We start from the raw sequence: 23,536 nt of genomic DNA on the forward strand, positions 1-23,536 counted from the left end.
AGGTTAGAAACAATTACAAGGGAGATGAGCGAGGGAGAAGCGAGTGACGATGACGAATTACCCTCCAACAACATGGGAGAACAAGGACAGGTAGAACAGCATGGAAGATTGGGTGGGCAACATCACCAACCAAACTGATTGGGCGAAGAGCGGGGCCGAGAAACGCGAGGTCTGACAGGGGTACTTTATCTTGTGGCTGGGCCCGACAGGCAACTAACAAGGATCTGTCGATCAACCAGCGACAATACCCGGTCCAGGACGAACCCCTCCTGTTTTTCCAACCCTCCCGTAGGCTCCTTGGTTGGCATAGGAAAGCCACACCATATTGGACCGTCTTAAGGAAGCCACAATACCTGGTTACTCCAGCATTTTGTTTTCTGTTTTCTTCGTCTGAAAAAGACGAAGCGGGGTAGCCCATCCTTCCCCGATGATAGTCCCCAACTCCCTACTACCCACCATAGGTAGGTAGATAAATAAAGCCACAAAAGAGTACGGGTAGGTAACTGCCCCCCGGTTACCTCCCCGTACTCTTTGTATCTCGAGATATACATCCCCCATATCATACAAAACCCCTGAGTCCCCGGATGCCGCCCGGTTTCTTGTCCTTCTTGTCCGGTTTCTCTTCTTTCTTGCTTCCGTCTTTACGGTCCTTGCGGGCCGCATTCTGAGCGCCTCCTGTTTACGTCGTCAATACGTCGATCCTAGTGAAACTTGTGATGGTGTTTTTACTTGCCTCTGCCATGGTATCTCTCACTCTGAGGGCTCGTCCGGGCAGCAGGGATTGGATCAGAGGGTCCGGAAGTTGGCGGAGTCGACGGCCCGAGGAAGGCAACCCCAGCACCTGCTGAGGTCGATACTGGCTCGAGCGGCGGTGTCGCTCTGTACGACGCCGCTTCGAACGCCTCAGGATCAGAGAACCCGCGGTGGGGTCTGCCCCTAGTCACCCCCGAGCTCTCGGCAATTCGGGTGACATCGGCATTTGGGCCAACTTGCATATCCAAAAGGGAAGACTGGAGAAGAGTGTACTTTCTCATCAGCATGCTGAACTGTTTCTGCATCTCCGCCTGCTTGGCTCGGCTGGCGGCAAGGGCACTCTCGAACACGACGCTAGCATTGCTGTCTCGGGTGCTCTGACGACCCTCGATATCTTGTGCCAGCTGTTTGTTGAGGGCCGCGATCTGCGACTCGTAAGCGTCCTTGGCCTGCTTCAATTGGTTCTCCTGTGTCGCCAGTTTGATCGAGAGCATCTCCGCTCTGGCATCTGCCTCGGTGCCTTCTTGGATTGCACTTTGCATCTGCGCCTCCTTGCCTTGATATCGGCGTTCGGAGGTTGACAATCGTGCTATCTCAGCCCGCAGCCTCGCAAGCTCCTCGGCGGTTATATCCATAGCCTCGGAGTCCTGTTTCGACTTCAGCCTAGCTTCTTCGGCGTCTAGGATGAGCTTCCGTAGACTTTCGCATTCGTCACGAGCGCCTTCCAAGTCGTGCTTCAGAACCGACTGCTCGGCTATCCACCTCTTCTGCTCTTCCCGAAGTGTCTTCAACTTGGCCGTTAGATCCGCCTCCCACTTACTGCTCATCTTTCGGCGAATGTCCGACTCCTTCTTGACCTGCAACTCGGCCTTCTTGGCCTCTTCCAGCCGGTGCTTCATGTTTCGGTTCACCATGATCAGGTTTTGGGTCTCGGCTTCGGTTGCAGCCTCCCGAACCTGTCTCCGACGCAGCTCTCCAACGTAACCGATGTGCTGCTGCTTCATGTAACGCTCGAAGTTGAGATCGATCTGCAAGATGAGATTCTGACGGTGGAGCAGTGCCACCTGGCTTCTCATCTCAAGCAAATCCGGCGAGTTCACAGGCTGCGAAAGGGATTGCAGTTGTAAAAATTGCCTTTCCGGGTTGGCATCTTGGTGACTCAAGGCCAATGACACGACACTATCATTGGCATGCGATTGATGAAGTCCAGACTTGATAACCTTATTCGAGTGCATCATGTCCTGCAACTGTGTGTTCGACGACGAGGTGGCCAATTGCGGAGGAAGAGTAGGGCTGTCACTTCCTATCTCACGGGGCCTGTTCTCCACAGATTCTCCTGTTGACAGGTGGCTAGATTGGGAGCTTCTGCGCATAACGTCCGAACTGCCTATTCTTCCGCCGATTGACGATCCTACACCCGAAATATTTCGTCGCAGATGGCCCGACTGAGAATCGTCCGCCGAAGGTGCTTCCCCGACTGATCTGCTCAGTAAGGGAGGGTCCAGACTGTCCTTGTCAGCCGCCTCATTCGGCAACGGACTGGCGAATCCTGGATCCGGGGTGGCATTGTGGTGGGGATCTGTACTGGCATCCCAGTCCGTGCAAAGAGCCATGCATTCGACGACTACCTCCGCAGCCTCGCTCTTGATCCACCGGCTGAGATCCGTCTTCTCGGACTCTATTGTTAAGCTGTAGAAGTTGGGATGCAGGGTATGGCGCTGCCTGAATCGCTCCGACCGGTCCCGTATCTCCGTCGCCTGCACATCAATGTCATCATCATTGTTCGCATGGCGCAGGTATCTCTGTGGTTTCCTGATATAATCGACAAAGTTGATCGGATATAATCCGTAAAGGATGGTGAAGTACTGTGAAAGGTAGGGGATCGAGTTGCCATCCAAATCGTGATCGAAGAAGGACTTTTCCCAAACTACACCAACTCCAGTGGGAGGTGGGCTCTCTGGCCCCCACCCGGTGTGTTCCTGGGCAAATGACCTGTCCCGATCCCAGAAGAGGAGACGGGCATAGATGTTGAACAGTGTTGGGAGGAATGGGACGAGGGAACTAGGCATGTTGGGTAACAGGAGACTGAGACTGGCTAGGGCGAGGGAGACTGTTGACGTAGAGTCATCATGCTGGAGAGACTGCAGAAGGGTTCCAAAGAGCGGGGTCTGGAGAATCAGATGGAGGTGAGGGGGTTCGCTCTGGATGAACTGGCATAGCAAATGCAGCGAGCGGTTACGGTACTCTCTCTTGACGAAGAAGCCATCTAACGCCGTCATGAAACTCTGACAAGTTGTTAGCAATCTCGGCAACAACAGCCATCTTCACGGCCAACCATCATCACACTCGCCTTTGGATCTTTCTTGCCAAATGCAGTCAATGCCTCTCGAACCACGGTCTCGTTCAACTCAATCAGAGAGTTGCCGCCGAGCTGAGCCATCTCGTGTAGCTGCATCCATCTCCTCAGGAGACGATCAACAAACACATTCGGCCCACCGTCGTTTGAGCTGGCAAATTCCTCCTCTTCAAAGGCCAAGAGCTGATGAATGTTGATGAGGGCCTCCTTAGCTAAGCCTCTCTCATGGCTCATAGTCTCTAGAACCGGCTCTATGAGCCGATCCCACCATTGCACCACTCTCGCTGACGTACGTATCGCCGGCCTCAAGGGCCGCAGGAGGACAAGAAAGGCGGCATATTTTTTGGGACGGTCGGCCACATATTTTTGATATATCGATATCAGCTCGTTGTTCAGGCGCTCGGAAGCAGAGTCGTCGAGTCTGTCGTGCTTTTCGAGGTAGGCTGTGATAACCTCGTTGAGGTCGTCTGGAAGTGGTAGTTGCGGCGACTGAACGAAGGCAGTAATAGCCTTAGATAGATCTTTAAGGGAGCTAGACAAGTAGTTAGCATTTTGACCGACACCACTGTACAGAAGTCCTGGACCATGACTACAGTCCAGAGCAAGAGCGAGAAGTGTCGAGTACATACGCAGACGCAGCCATCTTGTTTTCTTAGGAAAGAACCCAACATGCAGTTGAGACCTGCTGCAATGGGAGCTACCACGAGTAATTGTTGTTACCCACCAATCAGGCTACCTCTACACATTGGAGACCTGAGTTCCACAGCGGCTCTCAAGTTCGGATTTGGGAGGTTGAGCTTCTTCGTTATGGAATGGAAGTAGCTCCATCACTCTCGTCGCAAAACATGTGACCGAGCTCTACCATAGCATGGATCCGTCGCATTAGTACCTCATAGAGGGAAGGCGCTATGCCACTATGGTACTAGCTTTTTTACCCCGCACTGCAACCCACCTGACGGAGCTGTTCAGGGGCCTTGGACAGCCTCCCGCGCGCCCCTCACGTGGGGAAGTCTCGATCTGCCCCAGGCAGGTGTCGAAGAGGACAGACAAGTTAGGCGTCTTACCGATACCTTGCTTAGCACCCAACTCTTACCGCTGCCAATTGACTCTTCACATTCGCAACTCAATCCTCTGTCTCTGAGCCCATTTGCGGATATCCACTCGTCCAGCTATTACACCACTTTCTTCATCCCATCAGCTATTCAAGATGGCTGCGAAGGCGTCTGCAGTGGCGGACCAGGAGCCCATCGATGTCCTGTTCGCCCTGCATCCCAAGTTCAATCTTGTTGACTTTGCCGGCCCATTGGAGGTTCTGGCTTATGCCCAGCATGACCTCAAGGATCCGTGTAAGTGGAATCAGCTGATGGGTCTTTGAGTTATATTGTCACCCTCGGAATGCATGCCAAAATACATGCCATTGCAGAAGCTGACCGCAACTTGCCTGCCAATCCTACAGCTACCAAGGCATTCGAAATCACGCTTGCCAGTGGCGAGCCTAAGGTTCTTTCCGGGCAAGGCGTCATCGTCCACTCGCAGATCTCATGGAAAGAAGCCCACGAGCGACTTTCCGACTTCGACGTGCTCGTCGTCCTCGGGGGCAACGTTGAGCCCATCCTGACATCGAAGGCCGAACCTCTCGACCTCATAGCCGCATTCGCCGAGATCCAGAAGGCAGACCCATCTCGCGAGCGGACCCTCCTGTCCATCTGCACGGGCTCCCACTTCCTTGCCCAGCAAGGCCTCCTCGCCGGCCTGTCAGCGACGACCCACCCCGATTCCCTCACCAGGTTCGAGATCCTCTGCAGCCAGGCCGCCACACTCAACTTGGATGAGAGAACCGACGTTATCGAGGATGCTCGGTACGTCGTCAACAACCTGCGCTTCGACCTCGGCGATGAGGATGAGAATCCGTACATCCGCCGCAAGTCGGATGCCCGCCGCCCTTCTAATGCTCGGTAAGTGATAAGTGACTCCTAATTTGGGTTGCCACGGCCTATTTTCTGACGACGACATGCAGAAAGGGTTCCATGTCCTGGAAGGGTTCCAACACGCGCCGCGAGTCCATCGCCCGTCGCGCGGCGATGCGTCTCGGTGGTCTGCGTGTCATCACGAGTGGGGGGGTTGCCGCTGGCCTAGATGCCGCCTTGTACCTGGTTAGCGTTATGGTTTCTGAGGAATCGGCTCTCGAGATCGCTCGAGTCATGCAGTTGACCTGGACCAAGGGAATTGTCGTCGATGGCCTGGATGTTTAAGTTGGGTGGATTGAGTCCCCAGACATATCGGGTTGATGAGGAGAGATAACTCATATGGCATGCCGGATCGAAATATGTTATATCAACAGGGAAAAGAGTAGTTAGACCCTTTTTACTCCAAGTGCTGCCCAGAATAAATTGCTTGCTCAAAATGGTTCACTTCGTCTGTCAGCTGGGTGTGACCTCCGAGGAATAAACCAATTGCCACCTGGCATCAGCTGCCAGCCCCGATTAAGAATCTAACTTGAGCCGGAAAACTCGTGTCAACGGCTACCACACGATAACCCGTCCGGATTCCAGAACTCGACAATTGCGTGTGGCTGGAGACAGAATCTTCGACGCGGCAATGGCAGCAGTAATCGCCGAGGCTGCGGCCCAGTTACGGCCAAACTTCGTCCGGGGACAGAAGAAGCTCTACCTGTGAGTCGCGCCGGCGCGTTGGTGAGCGGCCGAAATTTGTCTTCCGTAACTCACCCCAAGGAATCTTGCAGACCGAACCATGTCATCACCTTCATCCGGCCGAGGCCCAAGCAGTCGCCCACACTGGCAACCTTCATGGTGCCTTTGGCGTTCAACAAGCTCGACCTGCGCGACTATCTCTGGCACGCCTACAACGTCAAGGTCCTCTCCATGCGGTCCTACGTCAGCCAGCAGCTCACGGAGAAGAGGAACGGCATGAAGGGCCAGACATACCGGCCGCGCGCGAACAAAGTGATGATTGCCGAGCTGGAGAAGCCGTTTGTGTGGCCCAAGGCGCCCGAGGGGGAGGCCCTCCAGGAGTTTGACAACTTCATCTGGAAGAGGGTGGAGGCTGCGAAGAAGGACAATCTGCGGAGCCACGAGGACAGGGGCGTCGGCAACTTGCGGACCCGGACGGAGCGCCCGACGGACCCGGATAGGAAGAAGCTGGCGGAACTGGCTAGGGCGCTGGTCGACGGGAAGGACGTGTGGAAGAATAATACGGAGCTGGATGAGCGGTGGGTGGAGATTGAGAAGGACGAATCCAAGAAGAGCCAATGAGGCACTTCTGTATACTATTGTTTTGTTTGATGGTGTCGTGTGGATGTTGGATGTAAGATGCGTGGAATAGGCACTAGCGAGGGAGGAGGGAAGGCTTTGACCCCCAATGCTACGATAAAATGACTGGATACCCGTGTTGGGAGGTTATCACGTCTGGCAGTAAAGGCTGGGTATATCTACCACCCATCTCATACATCTGCCCAATTGCCACCATGCTGGAAGTGAAGAGCCTCGTCACCCCAGCTCCACCAGCCCGCCGTCAAATTCCGTGCGAAGACCTCCAACCCAAGATATCCGGGCCGGAAGACCTCGGCGAACACTCCCCGAAGGTTTGGCTTGCGTGAATGAATATCTGGCACCGCAACGATCACCTTCCTAGGGTTTGGCGTCTTTATGGAACTTCCCAACCTCCTGGCGATCAACAGTCGCTCCCATGGCTTCCTCCACGCAGAGTCGACGGGGTAGATGGGCTCCCCCTTGGTGGTGACTTTAAGCCACGTCCACTCGTCTACCAGCTCAAGCCCCCATTCGGCGAAGATCCCTCCGGTAGACGTTAGAAGCTCCGCGAACCGCGGCGCATTGGTCACCCACACTGCCACAAGACCGTCGGTGGATAGATGGGAACGGACAGGGATGAGCGATAACAATTCCCTCACCGCGTCCAGGCCGTCGGCCGTGGCGTAGTTATTCTTCTTCCTCCTGGCAGAGCGATTCGGCCACGGCGGATCCAGAATCATCAGATCGAACAAGACATCCTGCGAGATGAGGGCTGCTCTTTGCGATTGGACGGTACCAAGTAGGAATTGCGCCTCCTTGGGTATGTATACCTGGTCGGCTACAGGCGAGACTTGCTTGTCCTCAGGGAAAGGGGCGCATCTCTTAGTCCCTGATGAGCAATCCTCAGATACTTCGGCTTCTGGCATAAGGCGGGGCAGACACCATGGCCCGTGGTATCCATGATGCACTTCATCCAGAGCACTATTCACGGCAGCAAGGGTCATCAGCTCGGCCACTTGTGCCGAGGGGGTCGAGGCGGTTTGGGTCAGCTGGCCATGCTTGGGTTCCGGGGTCTGAAAGGGAGTCTCGGGGGGCTTGGTCGAGATCAGCCTCCTCAGAGGAGTCGTCCCAGACTGGAGCTCGCCTGGCAAAAGCTGTGCTTCTTCGAGCGTCCTCGGCACATCAAGCAATACCACTGTATGACTCTCGTTTTGGAAGAGGACTGATGCCGGGGACATTGAATTCTGTCCGGTGCCAATCCACGGGGGGTCTAATTGGTTATCACGAGTTCTTCCCTAACCGGACGAGCCCGTTAGTAGCGCTCGGACGGGGGAATGAAAATCAAATCCGGGGGCGTTGAGTGGAGGCTCGGCAATCCTCGGCTCGGCGACCGGGACACAGGCTTTTCTCCAAAGCGGCATTGCAACCAAATGACGTCCTTCTCTCTTCCGCTTTTTTTTCCCTTTTAGACTTTTAGACTCAAGTGATTGCCCACTACTCTCCACGCACACGATCGTTTTTTTCAGACCCCTGTTTCCGAACCCATCAAGGTTGTCGAGTCTCGTCGGCTGCTCCTTTGCCCAAGCTCATGTTCCTCTAAGCGAAGCCATTTCGCTTTTCCGACGGAGGTCGAGTCCGTCGGCAAGGTGATGCCCTCGGCTCTCATGAGCTATGAGTCTATGTCGGAGGTAGCTCAACACCAATCGCGGGAGGGCGGCGATTCCCTGCGCAAAGGGACGACGGGGAGAGTAGCCAGGGAGCCCGCGATCTGCCCGACAGACGATGAAGCGATAGCACCGCGCAAGAAGCCCGTCGACAAACGCAGCGTCGACTACCTTTGGAGGACTGGTGTGGCCGGTGGCGTTGCTGGTTGTGCTGTAGGTTCCACCGCGAAGTTCTCTAGACGTGGCAATTGTGCTCACCCTCTCAAAAGGCCAAAACCGTTGTTGCCCCTCTCGACCGAGTAAAGATCCTATTCCAAGCGAGTAACCCACAATTTGTCAAGTACGCAGGATCCTGGGCAGGTGTGGCCACCGCCATCACCGATATATACCGACAAGATGGACCGACGGGCTTGTTTCGCGGGCACTCGGCGACGCTACTCAGGATATTCCCGTACGCTGCGATCAAGTTCCTTGCATACGAACAGATTCGGGCGGTTGTCATCCATCGGAAAGACCACGAGACACCTTTCCGCCGCCTCATAAGCGGCTCCCTCGCTGGGGTCACGTCCGTCTTCTTCACATACCCACTAGAATTAATCAGGGTCCGTCTTGCATTCGAGACCAAGGCCGAAGGCAGGTCATCCCTGCGGTCGATATGCAGTGACATCTACCATGAACACCTGGCAAGGAAACCTATTGTGCCGAAGATGCAGAGCGGCCCAGCAGCAATGCGGAATGTGGCTACGGCCGCTGCCGCCACCGTCGATACAATTGCTCCTCGGTCTGGACTGGTGAACTTCTACAGAGGCTTCTCACCCACTCTTCTTGGCATGCTTCCATATGCGGGCATGTCCTTTTTGACACACGACACTATGGGCGATCTACTTCGCCATCCGAGCATAGCAGAATGGACCACTCTCCCAAAACCCGAGCATGCGCCGGCTGGAAAGGCCGCCCCGCTCCGATCATGGGCCGAGCTGTTGGCTGGTGGCATTGCGGGGCTCGTCTCCCAAAGTTGCTCATATCCGCTCGAGGTGATCCGGAGGAGGATGCAAGTCGGCGGCGCTGTTGGGGATGGGCATCGGCTCCGTATTGGAGAGACGGCTAGGCTCATCATGAGAGATCGTGGCGTGAAAGGGTTCTTCGTCGGGCTCACGATCGGGTACGCAAAAGTCATACCAATGGTGGCTGTGAGCTTTTACACATACGAGCGCACAAAGATCTGGCTAGGGGTTTAGACATGATCATGGGTTCGGCGTTGGGTGGTTTCTGGACATGGCCGGTATAGCATACGCTTTAGAGAGTATATGGATATAGGATGCCTCAAATGGCTTGTTTTGTATATACATGAGTAGCGTAGGTCCATAACAATATCAGAGTGAGCTGGCGTAACCATTCTACAACCCTTTTTCCATTTCCACAAAGGAAGCCGGGCCTCACCGACATTCCCAAAACGCGACCACGTGATCAAAATCAATTGGGTCGCGTCTGGCGCGTGCCGGCGCGTCGCATCGGCAGAGGCCGAAATAAATCTCAATGTCCACAGTGGGACAAAGGGAAGGAAGGCGGCCGAGACAGTTACTTCGAGCGAAACGATGACAACAGGCCCCGGGACTCCAAAAGGCCGAAAACGAAGCCGATCGCAAGCAAATGATGGAGACACACCTCGCGTAGCATCTGGAAAGAAGTCCCGACTGATCACCGAGCCCTCATCAACCACACCGCAAACGCGCGACTCAGTCAGCTCGGCAATCTCTGGGCCGCTCAACTACGGACGCCGTATTGCTTCTGCAAGGAGTGTCCGTCATGGCAAGAAAGATGAATCGGTCAATCAGGCTTGGGAAATTCCAGATTCCGAGGACGAACGACGGCCTACGGGCTCCCTGTCAAAGAAGGAACAGCTCAGCAGAAGGGTAGTAAGCTCCTCCGCTGGCAACAAGTCCGACAATCTCTACGATTTTCCCGGTTCTGGAGATGAGCTCTCTACCTCGGCGGCCGACAAAACCAAGGCCGGCAAGAACTCGGGAGAATTGCGCCCTGATGGCGTTCCCGCGCTGAGCGGTTCTGTACAAAAGAAAAGAGGCCGGCCAAGGAAAAGCGAAGCACAGAAGTCAGCTCAGGCTCCTCAGGAGGATGCCAGCCTAGAGGGAACTCCGTCAAAACAGCGGTCTGGTCGGAGACCCGCACAAGCTGGTGCAAATGGGACTATACCTGGCAACGATGCGGAGGCTTCTGGCCAGGAGGTAGCTGAGAAGTTTGGCTCGCTGACGTCGTCTAATCGCCGGAAAGGGGGCCGTCAGGAAGCTGGCGAGTCTCGTCCAGAACCGCCGAAGCTCAAGGGCATCCTAACTCCCAGGAAGAAAAAGGTGGAGGACCGCGGACGGAAGAGCGTTGCATTCGAAGGTGGAAAAGGGAGGGATGAGACCGAGGTCTACTTTGAAGACTTGCCATCAAAGGCCGTCAAACCCTCTGCCGTGTCTGCCCGCAAATCAGCTGCTATCCAGCCAGTTGAGGATGAAGGGCTGGATGCCGAGGCCGCGGAAGATGACGATGAGGTGTGTGCTATCTGTAGCAAGCCAGATTCGACTCCCCCGAACGAGATTCTCTTCTGTGATGGTTGCGACATGGCCGTTCACCAGGATTGCTACGGCGTACCCACCATACCGGAAGGAGATTGGCTGTGCCGGGATTGTTCGCAAGACGGCGCGGTTGGTTCGCTCGATGCAGGCTCGAAAAAGAAGTCTGATCCCGTTGCGAGGACCGAGGAACAAACCCCTGACATCCCCAACTTTGAACAACATTTGCGATCCATGCAGCGAGTTCTCCTAGACCGTTGTACGGGACGACGACGAATAAAGCTTCGGGGGCAGGACGAAGCATATGACAAAGCCCTGCAGCTTATCGAACAGACCATTGTGTCTGGCGAGGGAAATTCGATGCTCGTGATTGGGGCACGGGGGTCTGGCAAGACTACGGTAGGTGCACTCGCTCTCGAGGGTGAACTCTACTAACAGGGGCTGTAGCTGGTCGAGTCCATCGTCTCTGCGATGTCGCATGAGCACAAAGACGAGTTCCACGTAGTGAGACTGAGCGGATTCATTCATACGGATGACAAGCTCGCTTTAAAAGAAATATGGCGGCAGCTTGGGAAGGAGATGGAGGTGGAAGATGACCTCATAAATAGGGTAGGCCCCGTCTTGGTACTACATAACTCGTCTCCAACTTCTGTCTGACAAGCGCGAAGACCAACAACTATGCAGACACTCTGGCCTCGCTTCTGGCGCTGTTATCTCACCCTTCGGAGATCGCCGAGACTCAGGCCGGCGTCACGTCGAAATCTGTCGTCTTCATCATCGACGAATTCGAACTCTTCGCTACGCACGCCCGTCAGACGCTTCTTTACAATCTCTTCGATATTGCTCAAGCCAAGAAGGCGCCTATTGCCGTGCTCGGGCTAACCACTAGGATTGACGTTGTGGAAAGTCTCGAGAAGAGAGTCAAGAGTCGTTTCAGCCACAGATACGTCTACCTCTCGTTGCCGAAGAGCCTTCCGGCCTACTGGGACATCTGTCGACAAGGCCTCGTAGTTGAGGAAGAAGATCTAGAAGAAGAACGCATCGATGGCAGCTTGGAAGGCTCAAGCAAGTTCTTGGAGTGGTGGACCAAGCGGATCGAGGTGAGCCCAACAGAAGAATGCGTGACAACCTACTCCTCCTAACGACCTGCCAGGCCCTGCACAAAGAACCTACCTTCCAAGATCTTCTGGAATATCACTTTTGCACTACGAAGTCGGCCGCCGCCTTCCTGGCCACCTGCATCCTCCCGCTATCTTCACTCTCACCCACCTCCCTATCCCTCAGGGCCCACTTCACCAGCGGCGCTCCCACAACGGTCGGAGGCCCAGACTCCAAGCTGCACCTCCTCGAGTCCCTGTCGGACCTCGACCTGTCGCTGCTCATCGCGGCGGCGCGGCTGGACATTGTGGCCCACACGGACACGGTCAACTTCGCCATGGCGTACGACGAGTACACGACGCTGGTCGGCCGGCAGAGGGTGCAGTCGGCCAGCTCGGGTCTGCTCGCGCTGGGCGGCGGCGCGAGGGTGTGGGGCCGAGGGGCCGCGGGCGTCGCTTGGGAGCGGCTCGCCACGCTCGGCCTGCTGGTGCCGGCGGGGATGGCTGGGAGAGTGGGGGGCGCCTCGGGGGGTGGCGGGCTGGAGGCCAGGATGTGGAAGGTCGACGTCGCGCTGGAGGAGATCCCCGCCTCGGTCAGGCTGAATGCTGTGCTGGCGAGGTGGTGCAGGGAGATATGAGATGTGGAGGGAAGATGGTGGTGCCGGGGTTCCGAGATGGAACCCCCCCCTTTTGTCTGTCTCGGTCTCCTCTTCCCCTTCAAAGTAGGCAACGTTGACATATATGTATTCCGATTGCCGAGAGATCAGGCAAGCTAATTTAAACCCCAACTGCGCGCATAAAGCTGCGTCATTCTTATAGCATGATGTCAAGGGCTGTTTTGTTTGGCGGTCAGAATGACGTGCAGGCGACTATGTGGTGGTGATGTTGGGGTCTGTCTTATAGCTAGCTATACCGTAACGTTGCCTCTTGCCACGACCGTCCGCCTCCTGAGATAACCCGCCGTTGTGGGAGGTAGGGGGGGTAGGGGGGGTTTCTACAACCCCCTGAAGCTAAGAAGGTGAGGCGTCGTGAGAAACGGGACAGGCCTGCTGGTTATTAATGCGTTTTCGCGGGAGATCATCAGTGCTTCTCCAGGTTTTGAGGCTCTGGTCTTCTTGGCATTGCAGTTTGGATGGTAGGTGATGCAGGTCGAGTTTTCTATCCAGGTATCAATGGGATAGACGACAACATCATACCATGTGGCCAATGACTATTAATAATCCCAAATCACTGTCAACATATATCGCGTGTTGAAGTCCTTTCGCTGGTATAAGGACCTCTTCCGCGGCAGCCGCTCCCTCCCTACACATCAGAGACCTGGGGGGACATTGGGTTCGCAAACCCCATCGTGATCACGCATCAGATTGGTCTTGACAACTGCCGCCTCTTAGGCACTGCCTAGGCTTCCAACAATTTAAGTTGACATAGTACGCAGTCGTCAGCATCTATTTGCCAGCCCTTGGCTCTCTGACGGACACTTCGCCCGGCCCATGTGGTCCGTCTGGCGATGTTGTTAGCCACCAAGAAGGTCGCCTTCTTTGATCAGGGCCGGGTCTAGAACCGTCGCCACGCGTCTTGGCAATGCCGAGACAGCCAAGCGCCGCGATACGAATTGTCGGGCCGCAAATAAAGAGCATCGCTAGGAAAACCCAACGCGGGCCTCGGGCGTCCTGAGGGGGCCCGGGCAAGAAGAGTACCTGGAGTCCAAAGTCGCGGCTACTCACTATAGCGAAGCCTCGGCCATTATATGGCAGAAAGCGGTTGCATGAGAAAGGTCTGGGCCCGCGGTAGAACGCGGGGGGCTAGATGGGGGGGGGAGGGTGGGAATTTGGGTGGCCTTAATCCACGCATCATATAGACATATATCTGGGCGACGCAGGCCAAGAGTAATTCATCCACGCGTGTGAACTCGTCCGCAGATCATGTTCTGGACCTTTGGCGAGAGCCTTGGGGTTGGCGCAAGGGAGGAACATACTGGAGATTACAACAGAAGTCCAAGCCCGTTTGTTCTTGTCCAGACGCTTGTAATTGGTTGTCGGTATACGGCGATTTGCAGGTCGCATGCCGAGCATGTCGTCCAAGACTTCTTGTCATCAACATGGACGATTATCTCCCTTTCTCGGCTGAATCGGTAGGTGCCATGCCATAGGTCTACCAGTCCGGAAGACACTGCGTTGGAAAAAGAAAGGGAGAGAAAAGCCCCTAGTAATTCCCAACTGGTATTGTTCGCTTTTCGGGGGTGGGAGAAGATCGTAGTGAAACACTGCAACGTGTGATGGGGGTTGTACACACAGAGAACAGTCGCGAATACATACATACATACATACACATATATATATGTGCTTATATACATACATTCAGTGGTGAGGCGGTTAGGTAGGTATAGCAGCCGCCCCCCAGCCCACCACTCTGGCAATGCCGATTTTCGCTGACATTGTCGGTTCGATATTAGCTCAGTGACGAGTCCACACCCTTGGCATGAAACACGGTGTCCCTGCAGAGATGTAGACGGCGGCAGATGCGCCAAGACTTTCGCTTCCCATCAATTGTGCTGTCTCCAGGTAATTTTCCGTATGTGCCGGCGGGCTTCTCCGCATCGGCATTAATCAACTTTCGTTGAAGTTTACCACCCTGCTTCCAACTGGCAGCCGAGAAGACGATATGCCCTCTTGCCGTTTCGAGGCTTCCACTGAATTTTGACTTTGTCGTCACGCAGTTCCTCAGCCTTCCCTTTTCCCCATATTTTCTTTCTCCTTTTTCCCCTTTCTGTTCTCCTTCACCCCCAGCCCCCGCGCCCCATCTCTAGATTTCTGATCTATGTACGCAAAACGGGGCAGGATGGCTTCAACTATCGCGACATGTTGAATGTTGACCCTCGAGTTGCACAAACAACCTGCCGCATATCCCACTCACTGCCTTTGTAGAATGATGGGGAGAGCGATTACGATTGCCAAGAAAATCAACCAGATCATCGGATCTACACCCCCTCGATCCTGCCAGGGTAACTTATGGATTCGATGTCCGGTGTACCAATCGGAGGGCTTGCTTCATGCCTTTTGAATTTAGCCCCCTTCTCGTTTTAACGTCGCTCTAAATTGCCATCTATGTACGACAAACATGGTGCGCAGTAGCGTCAGCCTCTTTATCTTGACCACTTTGGATATTTGCTCTGTTGAGAGCTCCACCAAACATGAGCGCCTTTGTCGATTTTGCTCGCCTGTTCCCCCGCTGGCCGTATGCCTTTGGAGCCCAATGTGCCGCTGCCTCTCGATCGCCGGCGCAGGTAACATGAGAGGATGCTGTTGATATTCGTTCCATATTGTATCCCGAATTGCGTCCCCAACTCTTGCCAGCCCTGTCCACCCCCACATTCTGGCCAGTCTGTTATATATGTTCGCAGCCGGAAGCCTCCCGCTTGTACAAGTTGTACAAGCGCCCTTCATCCACGCTTCATGGTCCTTTCCAGCTGGTCGTGATGCTGTCCACTATCCGTTCCGCCTGGGTGGCTGCCCTTCTGGGCGCCACAACAGCAAGCGCTGCCTGCAGTGCGAACCTTTTGATTGACGACTTCTCCTCGTTCTCCAGCTCCACGAACAACCTGGGCTCTCCCGTTGGCGGTAGGTTTCTCGGGCGTGGTAGACTGCAGAGGGGCGTATTCTGACCGTGATTGCCAAGATGATGGGAGCATGGCCATTGTGACTTCGACTGCCCAAGGCGGAGGCTCTGTCACTCTAGTTCCCTCGACGCTCGATTCTTATCTCTACGAAACGCTCGAATGCATGGCGGCAAAGACAGAGGGCTATAGCGCCATTTCCTTCACCCTACAGGGCCCTGCGAACGGATCATTTGCGCTTGAATTGCAGACGAAGGCGGCCTGTACGGACGAAACCTTCCAGAGCTCTTACAGCGTCGTCCAGGGGATCTCGGGTATACTGCAGGAATTTACCCTACCCCTGGATTCATTCGAGGGGGAGGGGAACGGAGACGCTATCGTCGCCTTCGTCTGGTCGCAGTTCGCTTCAGATGCGGTTTCTGCGTGGACCATTGGAGACATTGAGCTTGTTTGCGATGCCATCGCCCAGCCTAGTGGTGAGAGACGAGCCCTGCCCCTAGCCATGTCTCTCGTCCGGTAGCAGACATTAACGAGTAATAATAGTTACAGCGAGCCCCCCGGCATCGACGCCGATTTCGCAACCCGCGTCGCAACCGACGACACCATCGGGCGAATGCCAGAATCTTCTCATTGATGATTGGATCTCGCAGTCCCGCTTGACCTTCCTCAACTACAACGCGATGCAGGAGGCCAGCAGCGACGATAACAGCATGCAATCCATCGTTGTAGATAGCAACCGCGTCATGCTTACCCCCAAGGACACCGATTCCTACTTTTACAGCCAGTTCGGCTGTCTCGATGTCGACACGACCTATGGAGGCATCTCCTTCCGGATCAGAGCTGCCGCTGCTACTTCTTTTACAGTGACGCTGACCTCGGTTGACGAGTGCGGGGGCAACGTCAGTGGACAGACGACACGAACTACGGCCCAACTCAGCTGGGCCTTTGACGGAACAGAACGGCTATACTGGTTCCCCTTCTCGGCGTTCCCGCGGGTTGACACTACGAAGCTCCAGATGATCTACTTCTCCACCTTCAACAAGCCCGCCATTTTTGGGCCAATGTCGTTCTACTGTGGCACCACCGCCTCGGATTACGTTCTCCCTGCACCTCCGCCCGAGTCCACGGCCGTGGTTACGGTCAGAGCGCCTTCCTCAACAGCCACACAATTTCTTGTGGACGGTTTTGGGAATGTGGACTCCAACGCTCTCGGACAGTGGCATGGGCCAGACGACGGCATGGTCGTGACCTTCGGGAAGAACAGCATGACGATCCGGACGAATGATTCCGACCTGGGCTGGAATACCCAGCTGGGCGAGGGGTGCGTTGACTTCCACACGTGGGAGAACTCTTACCTCCATGTGAGCTACACCGGCAGCAACAAGTTCTCAATTGCTCTTCAGCAGCACAACGAGCAGTGCAACGATGACATTGCGCCTTTCCCGGAGACATGGGACTCTATCGAGGCGGCCCGATACGCGACTGATACCGACATCTACGTCCCGATATCCCACTTCAACGTCAACCTCACGCGCGTTGTCGGTTTCGCCTTCAAGGGCTTCTACACCACACAGCCAACGACCTTCACCAAGGTCGAAGTCGTCGACTCGATCCCCTCCGACGCTAAGATCCCCAACAAGCTGCCATCCGGGAACCTGGTCTTCGCCTGCAAGCGGCCCAACTCGTTTGCCTTCGCCATTGACGACGGCGAGCCCGAGCTGGCGCAGGAGGTGATGGAGATCGTCAAGAGCGAGAACATCACCGTGACCTTCTTCACCGTCGGCCTGCCGCTGCTGGACCCGACGACGAACCTGTCCAACGTGTACCTGGACATGCAGAGGCGCGGCCACCAGATCGCCATGCACAGCTACACGCACCCCAAGATGGAGGGCCTCCCCGACACGGCGTCCATCGACTGGGAGTACAACAACGACATCGGCGCCGTCAAGCAGGTCTTCAACGGCATGCACACGCCCTACTTCCGGCCGCCATTCGGCACCGAGGGCGCACGTATGCGCCAGCGCCTCGTCGCCGCCCTCGGCGTAGACGACCCCTACATCATCCAGTGGAGCATCGACGTCGAGGACTGGCTGTGGGCCGAGACGGCCACGCCCCAGAAGCAGCTGGACGCCTTCAAGCGCGACCTGGCCAAGGGCGGAAATCTGGTCGTCATGCACTACCTGTACCCGACCACCGTCGCCTACCTGCGCCAGTTCATCCAGCTGGCCAAGGCGACGGGCAAGGATCTGATGAGGGTCGACCAGTGCATGATGGACCCGAACGCACCTCCTTTGTAGGCAGTGAGGGGTGGGGGGTGGGCAATCAATCGTCGGCGGGACGGCGTGTGCGTGTGTGTGCGCGTGCACTTTGTGTGTGCACTGGACTGATTGATTATTGCGGACCTTCTACTCAAGGAAGTCGAGGCTGCGGCTTGCGTCAAAAATAAAAATTTCTCTTATGTTACGAAATTATAATCAACCCTAAAAGGCCGCCTAGTTCGAGAATATCTGGATGAATTTCCCCGCCTATCCTTTCCCTCCGATGTAAGCATCCCCGGCCACTTTGGATCTAGAGAAGATATCGCAACCCCGTCACAACAGTTCCACCGCGCCTTCTATGCATTGCAAGTTATCACCACTTCATGGTCACGCTATACACTTTACCATGGCTAGCTAGCATTGGATGCTGTCTGTATACATAACTGGCACGCGAGCGCGCACCCTGACCACCACCCACCTTTATCCATAGCAAATCGTTCATTACTCTGACACACATCTATCGTCCTGCTTCCCAACTCCCAGACGCCGATGTGACCGCCACAAGTGTTATGCCGAGACCCCTCGAAAACTCACCCCTGGCCTAAAGCAGAGAGCAGAAAAAAGAAAAAATGTAGTGATGAGCATATCCATCCGGCCCATTCTCAGACCTCCTCGACGGCACAGTTGGGGTGGAGAACATAGACGATCTGGCCGCCCGCAACAGAGCTGCCCTCTCCGGTTCCCTCGTCGGCCATACCCTGGCCGCGGATCGCCATGAGGATGTTGTCCTAATCATTACAAGTTAGCCTCTGTGATCACGCGAGTCGGAGCAGTAAGGGGGGAGCAAATTGAAAAAAATAAAATAAAGGGCCAGGAACAAGAAAAAAGCTCACCTTGACCATCTTCTTCAACACCTTCCTCGCCAGCGCCATCTCGTTGTTGTAGTCCTCCTCGCCGTCGAGCTCGTCCTCCTTCTGCTCGAGGTACCACTGCACCAGGGCCTCGGCCTCGACCCCCTCCCCGCCGCCGGCCGACTCGTCCTCCGCCACGCGCGACACCATCATGTTGACGATGCCGATGTACTTGTCGTACGAGACGGTCTGCTTCTGCCGCGGCGCCGCTGCTGCTGCCGAAGCAGCCACCGACCCCTGCCGCTCGTCGCTCGCCTCCTGCTCCTCCTCCTCCTCCTCGTCCGCCATGGGCGAGTCCGCGTCGGCAACAGGACCGTCCGCTGCACCCACACCGGCGGCGCGATCAGCGGCGCGGCGGAGGGTGACACCGTCTTCGGGCGGCGCCGCCCCATCCTCATCGTCGTCGTCGACGTCAACGTCGTCGTGCTCGACCGAGATGATGCTCTGGCGCAGCAGGTTGTAGGCCTCGTTGACAAAGTCCGGGATGATCTCCTCGACGCAGTTGACCTTTGCGATGGCCTCGGACAGGCGGATCATGCTCTCGAGCTGGCGGACGGTGATGCGGTAGCTGTTCCTCCCGACGCCGCCCTGGGCGTCGTCGGCGCGCAGCTCCTTGTACCGGCGCACGAGCAGGTCCTTGGCCTCGTCGGTCAGTTCGGGGCGGAAGGTGCGCGCGAACCGGATGTACCGCTGCAGCTGCTCGGTGCTGAACTCGGGGGCCACGGCGGCGTCGCGCAGCTGGTGCACGCCGACAATGTGCTCGGCCAGGTGGCGGTCGACCTGCTCGTTGCACTCGTCGAGGATGACGAAGAAGAGGTCGAAGCGCGACATGATGGGCGCGCTCATGTTGATGTTGGCCCGCAGCGTCATCTTGCGGTTGTACCGCCCGCCCACGGGGTTCGCCGCCGCGAGGATCGACGTCCGCGCGTTGAGCGTCGCCTGGATGCCCGCCTTGGCGATCGAGATGGTCTGTTGCTCCATGGCCTCGTGGATCGCCACCTGGTCGACAATGTCCATCTTGTCGAACTCGTCGATGGCGCAGATGCCGCTGTCGGCGAGCATGAGCGCCCCGGCCTCGATCGTGAACTCGCCCGTCTCCTCGTCCTTGACCACCGCCGACGTCAGGCCCGCCGCCGACGACGCCTTGCCCGACGTGTAGACGGCCCGCGGGGCGAAGCTGCAGATGTACTTGAGGAACTGCGACTTAGAGGTCGAAGGGTCGCCCACGATGCAGATGTTGATGTCGCCTCGGAGCGCCATGCCCTCGGCGGTGGTCTTGGCCACGCCGGACATGAGCTGGAGGAGCAGGCCCTTCTTGACGATCTCGTGGCCGTAGACCATGGGCGCGAGGGACTGCACCAGACGCCCGTAGATCATGTCGCTGTGGACCATCTGCCGGAGGTCTTCAATCTCGGCCTGGCTGTACGACGCGAGCACCGCGTCCTGGGCTTCCTTGACGCTCTCGGCGGTCTCGATTCCAGAGCTCTGGGTCAGCGAACCGACAATGTCCGCGATCTGCGCGTCCCCGGAGGCGCCAATGGCCGACACGTCCGGCGTCACCATGCACGCCAGGAAGGCGAGGCGGTAGGTCAAGTCGCGGACGCCCAAGGCCTTCAGCCCGCTGACGCCATTGCCTCCGGCCTCGGTGCTACGGTCGTCCCGCACGGCCGTGGGCCGGATCCCCGGCAGGCCCATCTGGCTCACGTCGGGCACGACGATCAGGGCGCCGCTGAAGATGCACTTCTCGCCCGCCTTGGCGCGGTCGACGATCTCTCCCCTCAGGATGACGTCCATGGTCCTCGGCATGCTCCCCGTGGGGATCTCGCTGCTGTTCTCCTGCACTCGCACCTTCTGCCAGTCGACAAATGTGCTCTGCCTGATGTCCAGCTGCCAGGCGTGGCGGTTCTGGCACGTGGCGTTGGGGCACTGCGTCGGCTCGGTGTAGCGGAACGTCTGCTCCACATTAGGCACCACGCTGCGGCAGGCCTCGCAGGTGAAGGTCGCCACCGACAGCTCCGGGCGCACCTCGGACGTGCGGGTCACGGTGCCGCTGATGGAGAGCAGCTGGCCGATGTTCTTGGCGCGCAGCGACCGCACGCGGCTGACCAGCGGGAGGTTGTAGAAGGCGATGGCGAAGAGCTTGTCCGTCTGCTGGTTGGCCGTCTTGCTGCCCTGCAGCTCCGACTGGCTGGCAGAGCCGGCGTTGCTGCCGCCCGAGGTGGTCTGGTTGCTGGAGGTGGTGGGCTGCCGGTGCTCGCGGAAGTACTGGGGTTCGTACTTGGCGATCATGTTGTGCAGCCCCGAGGTGAGGAAGGGGAGGAAGCGGTAGTACTGCTTGACGATGGCGTCTGCAAGACTGCCGTTGCTCCATGATGCGAGGTGCTTGTAGTCGACATAGAAGGTCGATAGTTGGTATGTCCGCATGCCATGGATCTGGGCGACATAGTACTTGTCCGTGGTGATGGCGCTGGAAGTCGGTGCGCCCGAAGATGTGGGGGTTTCTACGAATCTGTGCGAAGTAGGTTTTCAATCAGCGTGCCAGTTCCAGCCCATTGCCAAAAGTCACGACACTCACCCTTCAATAAAATTCTCAAAGTGTTCCTGGATAAGGAGGCCAATCTTGTCCTCGACTCTAGGGATGTTGGTGGCATCTGTGGGACGGGATCGGTTGGGGACCTGATCATCCTCGAAGCCCTCCCCTTCGTCGTCGCTTGGAGCACCGAGACTCTCCGAGGGTGGTGCTCTGGGTCGTCCGGTCGAGGAGCCGGCCACATAGCGTTGCCCCCTGGGGGTTGCGCCAGATCTCGCGAGACCATCAGACATCATGAATCCAGCATCGCTGGAAACTCCCATTGCTGTTGCCATATTGAGCTGCTTGGCCGGATACGAGTTTTCACAATGAGACAGACTGAGAAACTCTCGAGTTGACGAGCGAGGGGCGGATCTTGTGAGAGTAGTTTATCATTTAAACGCGAGAAAACGCGGAGGTCGCGTCTTGACGCGTTTTGTACGAAGTGGAGACAGGGGTCTTAATTGATTGCAGGCACAAAGTGCCAGCACAGACCAGGTTCAGGGGTAACTGCCCCGCGTCAGGAGTTCACAGCAATGCAGAGGAAGCACATGATGCAACTCAGTAAAGGGGTATCTACAGCATGCTTAAACTCCAACATTTTGTGTGTACATATTGACCACGCATTCCAAACCCTCGACTCTTACCATCCCCATGTCCGATTAGACGCCGTGAAGACCGGCGGCTTCCACTGGATCCGCTCGGGATCGATAATCCGCCTCTGCTTCAGTTTCGCCTTCTCCCATTTTTGGAGCAAATTGTCAGGCAGCACGATCTTGTGTTCCCCCTTATGGTACACTTGCATCTTCAGCGCCTGCAACGTATGCTCCACGTCTTGGGTGGTCATGGCAAGTTGCGATGCTATTCCTTCGATTGTGCACTTCTCTTCCCTTTCGTTGTAGCCCGCAAGGATGTCAACAATATTCTCCGACCAATATTGCCGGTAACTCAGGAGCCCCAGATCGGATAGCGGTTTCTCAGGCGAACCCAGCTTGTTCTCGATCCTGGATAACTCGTAGGAGAATTGAATCAGCAGACGACCATAACCTTGCCGCTGATACTGCGGCAGGGTCAGGATACAAGCGACGTTGTACCCGTCTGCGCTCTCCTTTTCCTTTGAGAAGTAGCCGATGAGATGGCAGCCCTTCTCATCCCGGGTCGTCATGACGTAGAACAAGAATGGGTCAACGTCATAGTACAACGTCTTGTGGTCGAGAAACATCTTTGAGAGAAGACAAAGATTCCGACACCACGTACGCTGCCTTCTCCCATCGATCTCGAAGAAGGAGACGTAATCATCGCGGTAGATCTCGTTCCCGGGGGGATGCTGCAACGTGCACTTGCGTCGATGCCGCGCGAACGACTTCAGATCGTCATAGTAGCTCAAGCAGAACTCGCAGATGAAAATGCAGTCTTCCTGACTGAAGACTTCGGGATATGGCGAGAAGTACCATGGGAACAGGATGTATCTTCCGAATTCGACCTTGGATATGTTCCGAATACGCGAGATCTCGGCCGGATTCTGTGTCATCGAACCCGAAGTTCTGAGCTTTTCAATTTCTTCCTCTCTGCTAAAAGACGGCGCCCGATCCCTCTTTGCTACTCCGGCAGGGGTCTCGTCCTCGTCGACTTCCATCTCATCCGCACCAGTCCCTGGGGTGGCACTGATGTCCAGACTCGCCATGACCTTGTCATCGCCATCATCGACCTTCGGCGTGCCTTTCCTCTGAGACTGCGATTCGACGAATTCCGCCCAGGGATGCGGTGTTTGCCCTTCGGACGCTACGGATTGCTCCCGTTTGCCAATTCTCTTCTGTGTCTTCTTTACTGTCTGTGTCTTCTTTCCCGGCGCAGTCGACGCTTTCTTTGTCTTCCCGTCCTTCTGCTTATCTTTTTCTGGATTGGGCCATTCGACATCTTGGTCGAAGTCTATGCGGACGAGAGGCACCCATTCGTCGAGTCGCTTGTTGAAGTTGTCGAAGTTGCAGTAAAATTGGCGGCCACTCTTGGTCTCCTTTATACTGAGGATTTCGGCCCGACGCGGCTTCCCATCCTTCTCTACCATTGCGATGCATCCGACCCTGAGATTCCCTGTTAGTCAGATTGCAGGCGCGGGGTGATGGTGAACAAGGTTGGCATGGCATGACTACAAGTGGACTCACTTTATGGTGTCGGGCGTCGCTTTGCCCTTCTGTCTCGGGCCATCAGAGCCTACAACGGCGTCGCCGTTGACAGCAGCAGGACTCATGATGAAATTCCAATGGCGACGGAGGTGCGTTGATGAAAAAGAACTTGTTGCGAAAAGGCTGATCAAGAGTTGAAGGTCGAGAACCAGCAGCACCGCCACCCGCCGCCACCATAGTAGATAAGGATAAGTACGTACCCCATATTATGGATATAGTAATAAATGTACTCTAGGCCACAAGATCTCAAAATTAATGGGTGTATAGTGATACCAAGTTTAAGTCCC

General features: G+C 56.1%; 9 protein-coding genes across 9 annotated transcripts; 5 read left to right on the top strand and 4 right to left on the bottom strand.

The window, feature by feature from the left end:
* Positions 1–112: 112 nt before the first annotated feature.
* On the bottom strand, positions 113–3,947 carry QBC33DRAFT_540536 (Hamartin protein-domain-containing protein). Its single transcript, XM_060428073.1, has 4 exons — positions 3,739–3,947; positions 3,104–3,641; positions 734–3,038; positions 113–675 (listed from the first exon to the last, which is right to left on the bottom strand). Exons 1-4 carry the CDS (start codon positions 3,750–3,752, stop codon positions 560–562), a joined length of 2,973 nt encoding a protein of 990 aa, XP_060283094.1. The 5' UTR covers positions 3,753–3,947; the 3' UTR covers positions 113–559.
* A 160-nt stretch (positions 3,948–4,107) lies between these two features.
* On the top strand, positions 4,108–5,513 carry QBC33DRAFT_540538 (protein DJ-1). The gene is made up of 3 exons (XM_060428074.1): positions 4,108–4,455; positions 4,566–5,064; positions 5,127–5,513. Exons 1-3 carry the CDS (start codon positions 4,317–4,319, stop codon positions 5,359–5,361), a joined length of 873 nt encoding a protein of 290 aa, XP_060283095.1. The 5' UTR covers positions 4,108–4,316; the 3' UTR covers positions 5,362–5,513.
* Positions 5,514–5,637: 124 nt separating this feature from the next.
* Positions 5,638–6,746, top strand: QBC33DRAFT_540540 (uncharacterized protein). Its single transcript, XM_060428075.1, has 2 exons — positions 5,638–5,781; positions 5,853–6,746. Exons 1-2 carry the CDS (start codon positions 5,708–5,710, stop codon positions 6,379–6,381), a joined length of 603 nt encoding a protein of 200 aa, XP_060283096.1. The 5' UTR covers positions 5,638–5,707; the 3' UTR covers positions 6,382–6,746.
* QBC33DRAFT_540541 (MT-A70-domain-containing protein) lies at positions 6,344–7,741 on the bottom strand. The gene has a single exon (XM_060428076.1). It carries the CDS (start codon positions 7,614–7,616, stop codon positions 6,570–6,572), a length of 1,047 nt encoding a protein of 348 aa, XP_060283097.1. The 5' UTR covers positions 7,617–7,741; the 3' UTR covers positions 6,344–6,569.
* A 115-nt stretch (positions 7,742–7,856) lies between these two features.
* On the top strand, positions 7,857–9,444 carry QBC33DRAFT_540544 (mitochondrial carrier domain-containing protein). The gene is made up of 2 exons (XM_060428077.1): positions 7,857–8,255; positions 8,312–9,444. Exons 1-2 carry the CDS (start codon positions 8,028–8,030, stop codon positions 9,278–9,280), a joined length of 1,197 nt encoding a protein of 398 aa, XP_060283098.1. The 5' UTR covers positions 7,857–8,027; the 3' UTR covers positions 9,281–9,444.
* Positions 9,445–9,446: 2 nt separating this feature from the next.
* Positions 9,447–12,660, top strand: QBC33DRAFT_92398 (origin recognition complex subunit 4 C-terminus-domain-containing protein). Its single transcript, XM_060433187.1, has 4 exons — positions 9,447–11,017; positions 11,066–11,227; positions 11,287–11,718; positions 11,772–12,660. The coding sequence occupies exons 1-4, from the start codon at positions 9,638–9,640 to the stop codon at positions 12,351–12,353; spliced, it is 2,556 nt and encodes an 851-aa protein (XP_060283099.1). The 5' UTR covers positions 9,447–9,637; the 3' UTR covers positions 12,354–12,660.
* Positions 12,661–15,317: 2,657 nt separating this feature from the next.
* QBC33DRAFT_92395 (glycoside hydrolase/deacetylase) lies at positions 15,318–18,013 on the top strand. Its single transcript, XM_060433186.1, has 2 exons — positions 15,318–15,804; positions 15,872–18,013. The coding sequence occupies exons 1-2, from the start codon at positions 15,402–15,404 to the stop codon at positions 17,623–17,625; spliced, it is 2,157 nt and encodes a 718-aa protein (XP_060283100.1). The 5' UTR covers positions 15,318–15,401; the 3' UTR covers positions 17,626–18,013.
* Positions 17,937–21,535, bottom strand: QBC33DRAFT_92387 (MCM2/3/5 family-domain-containing protein). Its single transcript, XM_060433185.1, has 3 exons — positions 21,073–21,535; positions 18,480–21,006; positions 17,937–18,374 (listed from the first exon to the last, which is right to left on the bottom strand). Exons 1-3 carry the CDS (start codon positions 21,360–21,362, stop codon positions 18,249–18,251), a joined length of 2,943 nt encoding a protein of 980 aa, XP_060283101.1. The 5' UTR covers positions 21,363–21,535; the 3' UTR covers positions 17,937–18,248.
* On the bottom strand, positions 21,536–23,382 carry QBC33DRAFT_92386 (histone acetyltransferase). The gene is made up of 2 exons (XM_060433184.1): positions 23,229–23,382; positions 21,536–23,147 (listed from the first exon to the last, which is right to left on the bottom strand). The coding sequence occupies exons 1-2, from the start codon at positions 23,312–23,314 to the stop codon at positions 21,710–21,712; spliced, it is 1,524 nt and encodes a 507-aa protein (XP_060283102.1). The 5' UTR covers positions 23,315–23,382; the 3' UTR covers positions 21,536–21,709.
* Positions 23,383–23,536: the final 154 nt, after the last annotated feature.

The sequence above is a fragment of the Phialemonium atrogriseum genome (genome assembly GCF_030411735.1).
Source record: "Phialemonium atrogriseum strain 8032-3 unplaced genomic scaffold QBC33scaffold_14, whole genome shotgun sequence".
Lineage (NCBI taxonomy): Eukaryota > Fungi > Ascomycota > Sordariomycetes > Cephalothecales > Cephalothecaceae > Phialemonium > Phialemonium atrogriseum.

Coding starts and splice junctions, on each gene's coding strand:
- QBC33DRAFT_540541 (XM_060428076.1), bottom strand. CDS start 7,616: ATGTCCCCGGCATCAGTCCTCTTCCAAAACGAGAGTCATACAGTGGTA.
- QBC33DRAFT_92387 (XM_060433185.1), bottom strand. CDS start 21,362: ATGGCAACAGCAATGGGAGTTTCCAGCGATGCTGGATTCATGATGTCT. Junction 21,007..21,072: donor TTTGAGAATTTTATTGAAGG/GTGAGTGTCGTG, acceptor TACTTCGCACAG/ATTCGTAGAAACCCCCACAT. Junction 18,375..18,479: donor TGTTGAAGAAGATGGTCAAG/GTGAGCTTTTTT, acceptor TGTAATGATTAG/GACAACATCCTCATGGCGAT.
- QBC33DRAFT_92395 (XM_060433186.1), top strand. CDS start 15,402: ATGGCCATTGTGACTTCGACTGCCCAAGGCGGAGGCTCTGTCACTCTA. Junction 15,805..15,871: donor TGCCATCGCCCAGCCTAGTG/GTGAGAGACGAG, acceptor GAGTAATAATAG/TTACAGCGAGCCCCCCGGCA.
- QBC33DRAFT_92398 (XM_060433187.1), top strand. CDS start 9,638: ATGACAACAGGCCCCGGGACTCCAAAAGGCCGAAAACGAAGCCGATCG. Junction 11,018..11,065: donor GGGGGTCTGGCAAGACTACG/GTAGGTGCACTC, acceptor CAGGGGCTGTAG/CTGGTCGAGTCCATCGTCTC. Junction 11,719..11,771: donor GGTGGACCAAGCGGATCGAG/GTGAGCCCAACA, acceptor ACGACCTGCCAG/GCCCTGCACAAAGAACCTAC.
- QBC33DRAFT_540538 (XM_060428074.1), top strand. CDS start 4,317: ATGGCTGCGAAGGCGTCTGCAGTGGCGGACCAGGAGCCCATCGATGTC. Junction 4,456..4,565: donor GCATGACCTCAAGGATCCGT/GTAAGTGGAATC, acceptor CCAATCCTACAG/CTACCAAGGCATTCGAAATC. Junction 5,065..5,126: donor CGCCGCCCTTCTAATGCTCG/GTAAGTGATAAG, acceptor GACGACATGCAG/AAAGGGTTCCATGTCCTGGA.
- QBC33DRAFT_540544 (XM_060428077.1), top strand. CDS start 8,028: ATGCCCTCGGCTCTCATGAGCTATGAGTCTATGTCGGAGGTAGCTCAA. Junction 8,256..8,311: donor GTGGCGTTGCTGGTTGTGCT/GTAGGTTCCACC, acceptor CCCTCTCAAAAG/GCCAAAACCGTTGTTGCCCC.
- QBC33DRAFT_540540 (XM_060428075.1), top strand. CDS start 5,708: ATGGCAGCAGTAATCGCCGAGGCTGCGGCCCAGTTACGGCCAAACTTC. Junction 5,782..5,852: donor GGACAGAAGAAGCTCTACCT/GTGAGTCGCGCC, acceptor GGAATCTTGCAG/ACCGAACCATGTCATCACCT.
- QBC33DRAFT_540536 (XM_060428073.1), bottom strand. Junction 3,039..3,103: donor TTGGCAAGAAAGATCCAAAG/GCGAGTGTGATG, acceptor ACAACTTGTCAG/AGTTTCATGACGGCGTTAGA. Junction 676..733: donor TGAGAGATACCATGGCAGAG/GCAAGTAAAAAC, acceptor CGACGTAAACAG/GAGGCGCTCAGAATGCGGCC.
- QBC33DRAFT_92386 (XM_060433184.1), bottom strand. CDS start 23,314: ATGAGTCCTGCTGCTGTCAACGGCGACGCCGTTGTAGGCTCTGATGGC. Junction 23,148..23,228: donor GCGACGCCCGACACCATAAA/GTGAGTCCACTT, acceptor AGGGAATCTCAG/GGTCGGATGCATCGCAATGG.